This window comes from Oreochromis niloticus, linkage group LG13 (genome assembly GCF_001858045.2).
Source record: "Oreochromis niloticus isolate F11D_XX linkage group LG13, O_niloticus_UMD_NMBU, whole genome shotgun sequence".
Taxonomy (NCBI): domain Eukaryota; kingdom Metazoa; phylum Chordata; class Actinopteri; order Cichliformes; family Cichlidae; genus Oreochromis; species Oreochromis niloticus.
In genome coordinates, this window is record NC_031978.2 from 20540685 (window position 1) to 20556497 (window position 15813).

Here is a 15813-nt window from a genome sequence, read left to right on the forward strand (position 1 = left end):
GGATCAGAGCAGCGATTAGTATTATATTCAAAGCAAACAGGTGCTTGACAAAACAATAGTATTTGCTGAGGTTATGCATGTGCATATCCATGAAAAACAGACACAGGCAGAAACACGTACGCACAAAGAGGAGAGTACTGTAAGATAATTTTGAGATTCAGTGCATTTATATTGTATTAGGGCAAATCAGAAAAAGATTTTAAGCAGTAAATTGTTGTGTTGTTTTATTTACAAACTGCATTTACACGTAAATATGTGTGGAAAGGAGGAATTGATAAGATTATTGCTCTGTCATTAATAACCCCCCAATTTTTTCACCCTTAAATGAGTAATGAAACACTACCTAAATTAAGAAAAAAATTATGTCCTTAACCATACTAATATTAAGCTTACCACAAGATAGATGTATTCCTTAATTTAATTAGCACATATAGATGTTATGGTGACCAGATTTGTTAAAGATATTGAAGCATGTTTTAGTAGTAAAAGCACCTTGAAACCTGATCATTTACCTGCACTTTGTATAGTCTGTACAATTAACTGAATTTGAGAAAAATATCATTCCTATTCTTAAGAAAATTTCTTTGCCTTAATCACCAGCAATCTTTTGAAATAACATAACAAGTAATAAGCTAGCTACTTAACAAAAAATAAAGGAAAGAGATGCTAATGATCTAAGTTTTATAGCTAACTGTAAGCTAGCCCTGTGTAAGTGTTGCTAACAATTTGAGTTCATGTTTTTCAGTTTAGATAATATTAAAAGGTAAAATTATGCCAGCTCAGTCCTTATTCTTGCAACATAAGAGAATATATTCAAGCAGCACGTTTGACCGCTGGGCATGGGTGCACTGTTTACACAGCTTGTCATTGTTAGCAACCAACGGTAGCTCGCTAATTCTCTAATTTAAAACTTGGAGGGATTTGACAAAAGGGTGAAGGTTAAGCTAGAGACTCCAGTGTTTTCACTTGTTACTGTAGTTAGCTAGTCTATCTTAGTACAAGGTACACCATGTATAATTGAGTGATTTTATGATACTTAAAGCTGTGTAGATTAATATATGTAGGCAATATACAGTTGTGGAAATTTAAGTAGTTTTTTTGGCTAGCTACCCTACAAAATTAATGATATGGGTGTGGATCTTTTCTTTTCTTAATTCCTTTATGAAGTAAAAGCAATTAACCAGAACCTTTGTTATAGAACAGTTCCTATTTTAAGTTCATTTTAAACTGAAGTTCTGTGAAAGTTTTTACAATCATTAGGTGAAAATGTAAGAATTTGTGAGTTGTGGGGCTAGGCTGCAATTGATAACATTATTTCTCATCTGATGTGAAAAATCACTGAAACTGAAACAAAAGACAAATTTAGTTTATCATTTTGTTGTTGTTGCATTTTTATGATAACACATTAATCATTTTTATGAGGCAGAAATGGCTTTCAGCTGTCATCTTCCTAAACCACCCACACCATCTCTTGCAGGTAAAACAGTAGATTAGGTCATATACTGTGATTGAGCACACAGTCTCTGGAAACCACAGGGGTTAAAAAATCTCTAAAAGGGCGTTTTCTGTCAAATGTCTTTGAATCTTTTTTATTATTATTATTTTTAAGGGCACTAAACATGTAAACCTAACATCTTGGGGTCAGAATCAGCATGCGCATCTGTCCCCTGCCACATCCCCGATTTTCCCTTGTTATCTGACTCTCCTGACTGTCTATTAAAGCTGAAATGCCAGGAAAAAATATTTCAAAGGGCAAGTCCCCAGAACTATAAGAAGGTCTAGAGGGATATTCTCTTATGATTTAAAAAAAACAATGCTTTTGTATTCCAAGTTTTAAATGACAGTGACTTCTGCTTAATAACTGATAAATTATTTTCATGTATCTCAGTTCATGTTGCATGCATTTTATTCTTTAAAAATTATACAGAAGATATATTAATTGGGGATAAATGTCAACATGATGACCAAAGTGATGACCAGGTGTCTGTTTACAGCAAAACCTCAGGTTTTCAATTTTTAATGGAGAAAAATATTTATATCCGGGAACCTGTTGAGAATTCTGTGTTTACCTCAGTAATACTTTAGAGGAAAGGTGACAAGAATTTAATATGGACTGCTCACAGACAAAACAAAAACATCAGCAGCAATGTGTCTTTTTGAAATTATGTCCTGATTACTCTGGATAATCTGCAGACAATACCGTGAGCAGATTTCATTGGAGCTCCCAAAGAAATGCTTCTGAAAAGTTTTGACAGCTTATGATTTACTGAGGATTTTAGGATAGCACAAGAAAAATCCCAACCTCATACACCACACACAATCTGTCTTTGCCCACAGAGCAGCAACCCAGCAACAGCTTGGCTTTTCACAGCACTGCGAGTAGAGGATTACTTTGCAAGCAAAGATGGCGGAGCAGAATATGCTGGACTTTTATTAAAAGTTCTTGACCTCATTTGTAATCTCTAATCTGGTCAATAATTAGGTATGCAATCCAGACATTACCTGAGTAATTAACAGTGGATTCATTCTATATATTTAAGGTTACATTTTATGTGTATGCACATAATTGTTTAACTGTAAACTGTATTATTTCCTTATTGTAATGGATGTAGCATTCAGTGGATTGTATTTCTCAGCTCCACCAACACATACATAAGTTTAGGCAATGCAATAATCTTGTTTGCAACTGGTGCAGTTCACAAAAAAATAGTGCAATAGTTGAATGTATATATGCTTTTGCCAGTAGTAACACCTTTAGGTTACCACAGCAACAACCATTTTTCCTGAGTAGGACCAAATTATTGTTATAAATAATCTAATATTGTTATAGAAACATTGAAAACAAAGAGCTGACATTCAATTTGACTGATTGTATATCTGAGTATCTGTGTATCCTGAGGGCCATTAAGGCTCCTTGTCATTTTCATTATTTCGCTATTTATTGGTTTTACTTTAAGAGTAAGTTTACCCAAATCACACACACATATACTGGAGGTGGTACAGAGCCTGTTTCTGATTAAAAATAAATCAGTTCATTAAAAAAAATCATGGTGGAGGGGGGTTAACAGTCACAAAACAATTTTCCAACATTTGGATTCTTGTGACTCCAAGTAACACTTTTAAGCATGAGATGAGAAAATTTCTTATAGTGATTCAAAATAAAAAGAACTACAGGAGCTCTAAAGAAATGTTTGTGCTAAAACAAAAGAAATATAGCCATCTGCTTCATTTGAATTTTCATTTCTTCCGAGCCCTTGTCTCGGTTTCTTTTCAGCACAATGCTTGAATGTGTATCTCGGAGTGTGTGGCCCTGTGGTGAAGGGGAGGGTGCACGAAAATCATCTGTCTAAACAATTACATGTGTGGATCTTGAACACCTGTTTGTATTGAGCAGGTGCCTTGACCTTTTTCTTTAAACAAAACTTTAGGATACTAAGTAGTTTTAATTCAACCAACACTTTTAACTAAGACAGCTCTTTTTTAAAAGAGATTACAATAATATGGATGTGACGAAACTCTGTTCAGACAGTGGTAAACATGAGCAAACCCTCACTAGGTTTTGGATAAAGTGTACACTCACAAGCCTGTCAAACCTGCATTTGAAACATAAGTTGTTGGCTACCATATAGCAGTATAGTATTGCAACATGGCATTTGGGTCTTCTAACTAAAATAGTATGTGGATTGAGTTTGTTGCTGTAGCACAGGGACTGCCTCTGAAAGCTGCCTTTATTAAACCTGCTCATCATTCTGCTTTATAATAGAGCATAACGTCTTTTTTATAAAGTGATGAATAGCCAGGTAAGCGTGGATCAGCATGAATACGCGTTAACACGTTTTGTATTCTGCACATATTTACTTTTAAGCTTGACTTGGATAATTCTAATTACTGCTAATATAAAAGTACCTTACTATCAAGTAAGCCACATGCTTAGGGTCTTTATTGGGGATTTTTGATGAAATCATAATACATCAAACGCCGTGTAATACCCGCACCTGGCTCTTTTAATAACAGAGTTTGTTTGAACTGCAACCGGGCATTTATTTTACTGAATATCAAAGCTGTTTGACTGTGTGCTGGTCTTGTTTGCTGAACTCTCTGTCAGTGAACATTTCAGTAATAATGACAGAGTGGGAGGGCCACTCGGTGCAACTAATAAGGACAGCGATCGGGCTGGCGATCCCACTGTGACTTTTATTTCCAAGTCCTGGAATCCGGAATCGGACTGGTCGTATCCACACATGGACTATGCTTTTGTCGCGGTTTTTTTCTTTGTTTTCGCCTTAGAGGAAACTTTGTCAGATACTGTAAGTACTTATAGATCAAATTAATTTCACAGTAAACGAAAATTTTAAAAAAGAAGAAGAAAAAAAACGGCTTAATGTAGAAATCAGCGTGTGAATTTATTGAAAATCCCCTTTTAGCGAGCATATTTTGCATGTTTTCTCATGAAAGTGTGTTTTTGTTTTTTTATTTTATTTATTTGTTTTCCTACTTCAACTCCCGGCTTCATCCGTGTAACTTGTGCTGGGACCCATGCCTTAGAAACGGCTTATTTCTGATTTGCTTGCAGCTCAGCAGTAGTAAACATGCACCATATTTGCCTATTTGTTAACAGCAAATTACGTAATATTCTTAACACTGAACGAATATCAAGTGCTACGTTTCATACTTATTAAAAAAAATGCTCAAAAGCCCACAGCCAATCAGCGGTCGCGCATAGAAACACGCTTCTTTGAATATTACATAGTTGTACTGAGTTATTGCCTCTGAGCGAAAGTGGCTGAATGACTGATGGATCGAGCAACTTCAGTGCGCACGGTTTTGCCTGGTGCCTGTGATACATACGGGCTCATAGCCGCCGCGTAACTACCTTAAACTGCCCCTGTGTCCGTTTAGTTGATGCGGATATAGAGCAGCTGTGTACCATGCTGCTGCACCGGGGGGAGCGTGTGGGTTTAAAGTTGCAGCTTAACTCGCGCACAGACCTCGATTATATGACCGCGATGTGTAAAGGTGTGGAGTAACTGCGACAGCAGGGTCCGCCTGCAGAGCCGCGTCTGTTGCATGCATTTGCAGAAATGACCAGAATAATATTACTCCTCCACGCAGACACGAATGTGATACCTCTGTACTGCCTGTGACGCTTGCATAGACGGGCTGTAGTAAGTGGCATGGTCACTTCATTACCGAGCGCCATGATACTGTAGGCCTGCATGTAAAACTTGATGATCAAGTGGGGGAAGGCTTGAAGGGTGGATGGGAATTATGTATGTATATATAAATGTATGGCACTCCTTTCTATTGCCTTTTTAGTAAGCCAGATATTGGAATTACTTTAATTTGCTGCAGCTGTATTAGGGCCTTTTGAGATCTTTTTTTAGGAATGTCTTCAGAGTTTTCATCCCTGGTGGAAATAGATAAAGTCTTTGCAACTATGCTGCCACAAATTTAAAATCCTCCAAACTGCTTATTCATTAGGAGGTCACTTCATACTTTTAATGCATAGTTTTAATATAGCACAATAAAACATGAGATTTTATCATGCACAGTACCTCAGGTGCATCAATTCAGATTCTTTTTAACCTGTACAACTCGAAGTCCTTGAAAGTCTTTGAAGAAGCCATGCGAAATTCTTTTACCTTCTGAGTTCATCTGTCAACATTATTTTGGCAGCGCACCAGTTTTTCGGGCAGAGCAATCCAGTCGTTTCTAAAAGTGTTAGTCTGAAAAGCCCACTAAAGTTGAGGGTGCTTTACCGACTGTACTTTGGAACAAACACTCACCATCCAGTGTGACTACCCAAAAAATGTGTGGCGCCTCTGCAATGGCACGAGAGCAATCCAGAAGATTTTGTTTGGCAGCATAGTGAAATGGTTCAGGGGACTTAGTTGTAACTGGAGGTTTCCAGGTTTGATACTCGCATGTGATATCCTTGAAGAACAAAGTGTTGATTGAGTACTACATAAATAAAAGATCAAGGCTGTGGCAAAATGATCAAGAAGCCAATCCCATATAAAACCCATCGTACAATTAGTCTGTCACACATACTGTAAATATAATTTGGAATATTGATTAAAAAAAGGAGAGTAGATGAACAGACTGAATGGATTACAAGCTGTAAATGGAGAAGCTTGGCTTGCTGGGTAAGCAGAACTTAAAGAGAAACATAGCTAAGCGTAAACACTGCTGCGGTATAAACATCTGAATTCATCACTGTATGAAAACCTTAATTAGAACAAAACAACGAACAACTCGCCAGCTTCACCATGGTGACGGAAATAAATCCAAAGTAAGGCTTTAGGGACATTTGAATGCACAAGCAAGTTAGGTAAAGCAGGAAAATCAGGCACATGTTAGTGCTGAATTCAATTCTGCAATAATACAACTTGCATATAACATAATGCAGTCATGTTTCTAATAAAGAAAAGAAATGATTAGAATGTGACAGATGTATGTATATTTTTTCTCCCTCACTTGAATGCAGACAACTTTCTACACTAGATTGCTACATGAATCCAAATAAATTAAAAGATACTGTTACCCAACATAACAGCATGCTTGTAATAAAATGGGTAGAGGCTCATTGTTTTCTTGGGCTATTCTCTGTAATACAGTGTGTTTATCCATTGTTTAATTTAACTAAACTGAAGCTGAAATTAAAGCCATGCTGTTTCCATCCAGGTTTTCAGGTGGACTGCTTAATAGAGCCAGAGCCATGATTTGCTTGTTAAGGTGGACTGCTCTCATTTGGACTTTAAATTCCATTCCTTGCGCTTTGGGGATGGCAGTGAGCGAACAATCAGGTACATGGGTTTGTTGTCTGCAACTTTTTGCTCGTAACAGCATATTCTTTGTGACAAAACAAAATGATTGATAGTGATATTTTACTCTGATCTTTTATTATGTCTTTATTATGTCAATTTGAAGAAGATGTAGACAGAAACATTTAGACTCTATTATAATAATAGACATTTGTCCGTGTCCAAATCCATCTTCATCCGTTTTTGTTTGCAATGACTTTACTTGAATCCAAACTTTTGATTGATAAATATTTTACAAAACAATCAAAATGCATAAAGCTGATCTTCATTTCATTTTTTGTGAAGCTGATCTAGCCATGTCTCTAAATTGGATCTGACACTCTCGTTTCTTCATTTTTTTAATGTTCTAGCAAAACTTTTAAAGATTAACAGAAAAAAACCAAAAACAACTTTTAACTGATTTTTCTGGTCTGATGTGTTTTTTCGCCTTAAGAAGCTTTTGCCTTAAAAAAATGACAAGAAATGCACAGTGGAAATTATTTTGTGATGGATTCACTGTCTTTTCCGTAATCCTAGTCAAAAGTGCTTCAAAATATAAATGAACATCTGCACCCAACACAAACAATTTCTCGGTTGCTTTCCCCTAGATGGCTCATGTCCCCCTCTGAGTGTAGAGGAACACAGGTTTTCTGATGTTTTAGATCGTCCCCTGGAAATCACAGGTAGGTACTGAATGAACACGGTGGCTTTGTGGGGCTGTAGACGTCGGCTTGTTCAAATCTAGTAACGCATTGTAATCCTGTCCCGCAGGATTTGATCTCACAGAAATGTTTCTTCTCCGAAAGGGAACAATCGCAGAAGACCTGCCATCATTTCGATTAGGAAGCAGTCCACTTATTAAGCCAACAAAGTAGGTAGCATTCACATCTGTGCTAGGGGTGCATGTGTGTGTACATTCTTCATTATTTATGTTCGCATTGTTCACTGGGAGAAAACCTCACAATGCAACCATGCTATAAAAATGTGTGGCCAAGGCTGTGATCAGTATTGAGCTGCAGGCTATTGCTCTCTGGCTCCTTCATGTGCATCTTCCAAATATAAAGTTCTGCTTATTTCTTATAACTCAAATATTGCAAGACCTTATGATATTTTACTGCTAATGTGTGTCTTTATTGTGGTGGCCATAATGAGAATTTGAGCTCGCTTTCTTGGATCTGGCTGAAGAAAATCTAAATAAAAATAAACAGTGTAGCAATAACTGAATTTCACAGAAGGCTTGGACTGAGGCAACCCAGATACACTCTGCTCAGAGCAATAGTTCTATTTGCCTTGGCTAATAAGGGCAAGCAGTGAGGTGAGCTGGTAGATGGGGAATAATTTGAACAGAATTAATATATATTGCATTTTATTCTTGAAATCTCATAAGGGCAAAAACTGGGACATAAAGGAATGGGAAAAAAAGTCCCAAGCTTGTATAATAAGACAGGAATATTAAAATTACTATGTAAATGACACATTCACTTACTGAAGACCTTTATTCCCCGGTCATCTGGCAGGGTCATGATGTGGCATCACCTTGCTGCTGCTGATGTGACGTGTATAGTAGCATCATATTTTATAGTATTTATAAAAGCCTATTGCCCTTTTTACATTTGTATCACATGAGACCTGGGACATAAGTGAAAGCACGATGGTTTGCATAACTTATACTGAGGTTTTAAAAATGAATCCTGAGATATTCATTGTTTCGTGTCCTCGGGTTGTAACAGTGAAAGAGAACACTTTGTCATTCTTCCAGGAGGGCAGGATATTTTTAGTATTTTTATATGCAACTGTAAACATTTACTGCCTCCCTCTCTCTCCCCCTCTCCCTCCCTGGCTGGGTGAAAAAAAAATCTTTGAGCCAGGTGATTTGTGATCTGCTTCCCTGTTCAGTCAACCAGCTGAAAATACATTCACTTCAGCCCTTCACTCAGTCTGGGCCCATAGTGCAAGAAGATGCTGCTTCTCGGTGACGCTGCTGACAGTGTCATTGGTTATAGTGGCAGGACTGCGATCCCTCTCATATCCAATTATCTAAGTACTTTGACAGGTGATACTGCATGTCAGCTGAGGAGGGAAAGCGAGGGCAATTGCACGAAGCAGGAGGCCCCAGTGCCCCTGCCACAGCCAGTAAAACATTGCTCACACCACTCGCAGCATATGCAGCAATAGATGCGTAGATATGGCTGATGTTCTGCCCACTCCTTGGCACAATACACATTACGGTTCATAGATCACTGCTGACACACTCGTGGAACATTTGTGTGAGGGAGCACATTTGCCCGGCAAAAAGCAACACATATTCATCCACAGAGTATTAAAGCAGAGTGTTGCAGTTGCTCCCAGCATATTTATAGCTTATTTATGTCTGCTCTGGCTCTCTTTGGATCATATACTAACTTGTGTCTCACATCTGAAATGCATGCTGGTCTATGGACTACATTTTAAATATGTTTAAATGATTCTCAACTATCTAGCAACTCAGGCTCTTCGAGCTTCAGTAGAATTTGCAATAGACTTCATTTCTGTGCTCAAATCGGTACCAAGTTCTGCTTTCGAGCAGGTACTGTAGCTTTTTTGGGGTGTTTTTGTTAACAATGCAAATCAAGCAAAACAGGAATTTAATCAGCACTTCTTTTTTTAATGTGACTACAAAATCTCATAATGTAGGTTATGCTGAGATTTTTTTTTAGCAACCCACAGTTTTAACAGTTTGTAACTGTTGTGGCAGCTTATTCATCATACAGGCCTACTGTGGTCTACTAGTTTACTAGTTTACATTCTACCTGGGTTGCCAAAAGGGAAGTTGCAGAGTGCCCTCTTTGCTTTCACATTCATTTGCTGTTTGGTTATGTAGAGCTATCAAAACCATGTAATTAGTAATTACTCCCTTTTAGTGCATTTACCCTACATGTAAATTTTGCCTTAAGGGCAGCCAGCGCGTTAAACGTCTGACCAAGTGTCCATATGTTACGATTTGGACGACAAGCTGCTTCACTATTGCCACAACACCACAAACGCCAAAGGATACTTCTGGGACGTCAGTGGCTTTGACACCATAGGAATGAGGATGAGCTCGTCTTACAAAACCTAGCTACCTTCGTGCACCTCAGCTGTACAAACTAAAATGTCCATATTCTAGATCAAATCCATGCCAGTAAAAACAGCTCTTCTACCGAACGTAAACACAAAAGGTGGGCTCACGCTGGGAAAAAGAAGTAATAGCCATTTGGCGCTTGAATGATGGATCTAGGGTAAAAACTGACACGGTTAAGTCAACTTTGAACTGCGCAGAGATTGAATGTCAGTGATAAGGACGTGAGCCAACTAGGCTTGCATTTGAGATTTGATTGTTTCAGCTGTAGCAATCTGATTCCTCTAGCTCAGTTTAAAGACTCTTCCTGGATAGGATTTCTTACAAGGCAGGAGACTTAAGTCTCTTCCATAAGATTGCCTGCCAGAAAAGTGGTGTTGCTGTGATAATTCTGTCAAACCATTGTGTCAGCCAAGCAATGCAGACGGTCAAAAGCACGTTCCAAGAGTGGTGACAGTTTCCAGAAAGCACATGATCACTCCTTATAAAAATGGAATTAGCTCTGAATGTAATTCTTGAGTGTCAGGGTGCTACTCTGCGTGATCTTGTGTGCTTCTCTTATTATGGTTGTGCACACACAAAACTATTGTAATACTCTGAGGTGTTTTTCCTCTGCTCTCCCTTACTGCTATGGACGTTCCATTGCTTTGGCTTGAAACCAGACCCTACTTCTTCACACTGTAAAATACAAGCCTATAGTAAACTGTCATTATAAGGTTTGCATTGAAACAAAGATTTACTAATGAATGCGATCTGGAACACATTTCTTTTTGTTCCAAAGTGTATTTGCCAATACAAATTATTTTTATTCAAATGGGACTTGTAAAAGAAAATGCTGGCAGGATCACTTACAGTATATTGTGGAAGTGTTTTGCCTGTGTACTAGGGAAATTGAATGCAAATCCTTCTAAGTCATGCAGAGTAGCACTTTCCCAAAGAATCAGACAAGCAGTGTTCAAAACAAGTAACACAGAGCTCCACATTTGGCCACTTAACCACCGGGGCAGTCAACACGAGGTCAGGGTTGGCGTAATCGCATACAGAGATTTTAAAAAGCTGTTTTGGCAGCGAACCAGTGGAAATAAATGGAAATCTTCTTTTTTTTTTTGGTTTTTTTAATTCACTCATTATCACCTACTAAATCATGCTGAGTAGCATTTTACCAAATAATTAAACTGTGGTCAAGGTAACCAACCCTGAACTCCAGGTTTAGCCACTTAGCCATAGCAGTCAACACAATATCATGACCTTTAACCCTCTAGCCTCTCAGAGAGAACTGTGCCAGCCCATTGAAAGAACTTTGTGAAAAAGGGTATGAACCACGACATGAAGTGTGAAGTGTGGTACAAAAACTCTCAGAATTCTCTTTTATTTCATGATGTTTCTCGCTCCTTAATAATGATGTGTAATCCATTTAGCACAAATAGGTACTGTATGTGCAGCCTTAAAATGTTCTGCACTGCATTTATTTTCAGATTCTCACTTTTATAAATTGCCACGTCACTTTTGATATTGAATTGCTGCTGAAATAATCCTTTAGCCCTTAGGCAACAAATGACCTTCCCAGTCCTCGGCCTCTCACGGAAGCATTTGATTTTTCAGGAGCTTTAACTTGGCGCATTTATCATTTTAGTCATGTACCGTGCACACCAAAAAAATCTCAAAGAATTCAAGGGACACAATAGAAGAGGGTAGGAAGCTCTGAGAGAATAGGAGATGATATATTGGAGTGAAAACTAATTTCCAACCTGTCTGAGGAAACACTCTCTCTCGCTTCCTCCCCCAGGCTGTGCTCTGCCTTCTCAATGACCTTATCATTGCATTATTATTATTTTTGCTGATCTTGATTTATTATGTTTATGCTCTTCCACTTTTGGCTGTTAATTTGAGTGTGGAGTTGGGTTATAGGTTATAGTATTTTGAAGGATATAATGTTTTTTGTTTTTTTGTTTTTTTTAGCACAACGTATAAAATAGAGAAAGAGAGTGAGGGTGTGGGCTGAGCGATGAGTTAGTGAATAAGATGTAAATCATTTGGGAGTGGGTATGATTTGAAATATGATATTGTTTTTTGTTATATATTCCAGTTTTTTCTGTGTATTTTTCTTCTGCTGGAAAAAAGGAAAGGTGTGTTATTTGACTTTACAGAGTTGCTGAGGTCATAGACATAAACCCTCTGTAACTGTGCGTGTGCGTCGTATGTCAGCGAGGTAAAAGATTGACTTCTGTGACTTTGGATCAATGTCTATATGCTTTCATCCATCTGAGTGACAGGGAAGCCTGTATAAAATACATCAAGCTAAATGGAATTAAGTTTGTCAGGCTTATTTATGTGGATGTCTCTGCAGCAAGAGGATACTGAAATTATATTGATCACTGAAGCTGATTGGCTGGTTCATTATTCAGCCCCTGAAAGCTTTAAACTGCCTTACATTCTGCACTGAAAAATTAAACCGGACACTGTTATTCAATTTTTTTTAGACTATTTCAATGTTAAATTTAATATCGGTGCTCTGTTGGAATGTAACTGTTCCTGATGTTCTTTTTAGATTGATATTTCCAAATGGGCTTCCAAGTGAGTACTCCCTTGTCTCCATCTGGCGGGTAAGAAGAACTACGAAAAAAGACCGGTGGTATCTTTGGCAGATATTTGATCAGTCAGGAGGCAGTCAGGTTAGTGCCAATATATATTTTAATTGTGTGTAATAGTTTGAGTATCTACATGGTGCGGTGACAGTCCTCTTCTTTACATCTCAGGTAACTGTTGTGGTTGACGGCGACAAGAAGGTGGTGGAGTTTTCTTTCCAGAGCCTGCTGAGGAACACTCTCCGCTACACTTTTAAAAGCCGTGACCTCCATGCCCTGTTTGATCGCCAGTGGCACAAGCTGAGCATTTCTGTACAGACCAACGCCGTCTCCATTTACATGGACTGCAAGCTAGTAGAAAGAAGAGCGACTGATGAGAGGGCCAGCATTGACCTCAGTGGGCGCACACTGATCACAACACGAATAGAGGATGGACGGCCTGTAGATGTATGTCCCATGATAAACATGTGTGGAGCATTTTGTTTTCTTAACTGCATATTTAGCAGTTTGTTATTCAATATGTTCAATATGAAAGCACCACTACTGCTTTCAAACAACATTCAAAACATGTGTCAGGTGCGTCTTAATCAGTTTAAGTCTTCTGTGGTAACATATGTGTTTATGACAGTGCTGTGCAAAACTCTTGAGCCACTCCTCATTTCTTTATATTTTGTTCCCAGTGAGACAGGCTGGAGCAATTGCTCTTCAGTCTTTCTGAAGGTCTTTCAGAATTTTTCTTTGGACATTGGATACTTTTTCATTCATTTTCAGTCCACTCCTTGTAACTTCAGGGGATTTTTTTATTTATTTGTCAAGACACTTAAATCATAAATCAATCTTGTGTGTACACATAATGGACAATTTGGGAAAGAACCAATTTTAAAAAATATCTTTAGGCACTTTGTTTCTAGCAGATTGGTGCAAAACACATATTTTTTCCCCCATTTCAAATGCCTGTCAAACAGTCCAGTTTGACAGGCATAAATATTGTTTTTGCACCAATAAGGTGATTCCCCAAGAACCAGAAAACTGGACAATTGGAAAGCACAACTATTTACAACAGATGAACATTATCTGAAAGTCATGTCCTTAAGAAATAGGGTGGGGGAAAGCAACAAAGATCTGACAGATGCATCTGGCCCATTTGTTGATCCATCTACGCTTCACTGAAGCCTCAACAGAAATGGCCAAGGAAGAGGAACAGGGAGAAAAGGCTTAGCTATGCTAAATTACAAATGCAGCCAGTGGCAAAAGGACTTATGGAGTGATGAATCTAAATTTGAATTTTTTGGGTTCAAATTTATGGAGAAGGTTAGCAGAAAAGCACAACAGAGAATGTCTACAATCATTTGTAAAACATGGTGGAGGCTCTGTCACGGTTTCAACCAGTGGTGTTGAAACCTTGTCAAAACTGATGGAATCATGAATGCAGAAAAGTACTGGGATGATATGAGATGATGTGGGATGATCTTGATAATAATAAAAAGCAGCCAACATCCAAAGAAGAGCTTTGTATGTCCTTCAAGAAGTCTGGAGAACTATTCCTGAAGACTACAAATTACAAGTAAGCTTGACTTCAGGCTGTGCTGAAGATTAAATAGTAATAGTGGTGGTCATAACAAATATTGATTTTCAAGCTCATTTGAATAGTATGTTGCATTATAAACTATATTTCCATCTGTATTTGCACATTTTTTAATGAATTACTGTACTTGTTTCCAATTTTCCTAGCAAAACAAAGAAATGAGGGGTGGCTCATGACTTTTGCACCATACTATAATAGATGGATGCTTCTACTGTAGTGTAAGCTTTTAAGATCCCTTTTGAAAGCTTGTTTTTTGGCTGTCAACACCTTTTTTTAATCATTTGCATGAGAGGACGTTTTTAGCTAGCACTAGCAAGAATGGTTAGCAAGCGGCATCTATAGACGATTAGGCTGCTATTAAACAAACAGATGAAACACATGAAATTCACTCAACAGAACTGAAGCAAAAACTTCTTGGACAGGCTTTTAGTAAAGTTTAACCACACAGCAAGCAATATCATTTTTCAGATAATTGAATTAAAAATAATCCAAAGGCTACCAACACCAGAAACACAGTCCAGAGATCCAGTTACGTCCACCTGTGTGACTAGAGTTAGCAGACAACTAGCAGCCTAGTCTTCACCCACCTGTCACTTCAAGCAGCAGCAGAGCTTTTAATGCAAACGGGTGACCTATAAACAAAGTAACTCCTGTACAGCTTTTACAAAAGTGGGAAATTACTTAAAAAGAGCGTATTTGTTCACTTTTACTCAATAATGCACTACTGGAGAAGAAACATGTTTACTGTGCTGAGCAGTAACCGAGTTTATTCATGTTTATTCAAGTCAGGCACTTTAGCGCTGGAGTCTGTTGGGTTGCTTTTGGAGTCAGCCCGAAGTGACTATTCAGTGAACTGCATTTGTTGGCACTTCCGCATTGGCTTCATTTTTCAGCCCCGGAGGTGGCCAAAGTGCTAAAAACAACAAAAGGTCGCCTTGCCATTAGGTCAGCCGTGCCTCTGGATAGACCTTGGCTTAAGGAGGATTAACAGCTGACTTTTTATCCTTTGTGACTGATAATAGTATAAGTAACTACACCTCAAAAAAACCAACAACAACATAGGTTTCAAATTCTCCTCTGAACCAGTTGCAAGTCATGCGGAAGTTGAAGCTTTTTAAAAATATATGTTATGTTTTTAATGTGGTGCTTTGGAGATGTTTTGCAGGCGACAGGAGTTGCAGCGTTGGGACATTATGGCTACAGTAGCTGACAAGTGAACAAATTGTGCTGTCTGAGCCAGTGAAGTGTGGACATTTGTCAGTTAAAAGAGGAGCATGACGAGATGACGAAACTGTTGAATAATGCTGTGATTGTCTCCACAGATTGAACTGAAACAATTTCTAATCTACTGTGACCCTTACATAGCTGAGCTGGAAAACTGCTGTGAGCTCCAGGAGCCAAAGGTAAAACGCTTTAACGCCTCAGAAAACAACTGAACTTACTATTATTATTATTTTTATTTGCAATAAAGACTCAGGGGTAATGAGCTGTAAAAAAAAAAGACATTTGTATTTTGTTATGCATTTCACAAGTAGAAAATCTATTAGGTGACTTTTATTCTTTAAAAAATGAAACACATTTAAGCTTCTTGGTAATCGTGTGCCACATACTGTACAGCTCAACTTTAACCATTACATAAAAGTGTAAGAAGATTTTTGTGTCATCCACAAGAACGCGCGGCCCCAGTTAGAAATGTAATAAGATAGAACTTCTATCATCATAAAATCATTAAGAGCTAATGTT

The 15813-nt window shown here is 38.1% G+C and overlaps 1 protein-coding gene across 3 annotated transcripts in view; it reads left to right on the forward strand.

The window, feature by feature from the left end:
- Nucleotides 1–15813, forward strand: part of LOC100699545 (collagen alpha-1(XIX) chain) — a 159684-nt gene that overhangs the window by 55132 nt on the left and 88739 nt on the right. Inside the window, exons 1-7 of one of the 3 annotated variants that reach the window (XM_025897435.1) lie at nucleotides 3782–3800; nucleotides 6685–6806; nucleotides 7412–7486; nucleotides 7575–7674; nucleotides 12449–12572; nucleotides 12657–12932; nucleotides 15393–15473. In XM_025897435.1, the coding sequence (XP_025753220.1) occupies nucleotides 6719–6806; nucleotides 7412–7486; nucleotides 7575–7674; nucleotides 12449–12572; nucleotides 12657–12932; nucleotides 15393–15473 (744 nt within the window). In that variant the 5' untranslated portion in view covers nucleotides 3782–3800; nucleotides 6685–6718. Of the gene's footprint in view, nucleotides 1–3781; nucleotides 3801–4204; nucleotides 4308–6684; nucleotides 6807–7411; nucleotides 7487–7574; nucleotides 7675–12448; nucleotides 12573–12656; nucleotides 12933–15392; nucleotides 15474–15813 lie in introns of those variants that run through there. The other 2 variants (XM_013269134.3, XM_019366896.2) reach the window with 2 other exon arrangements.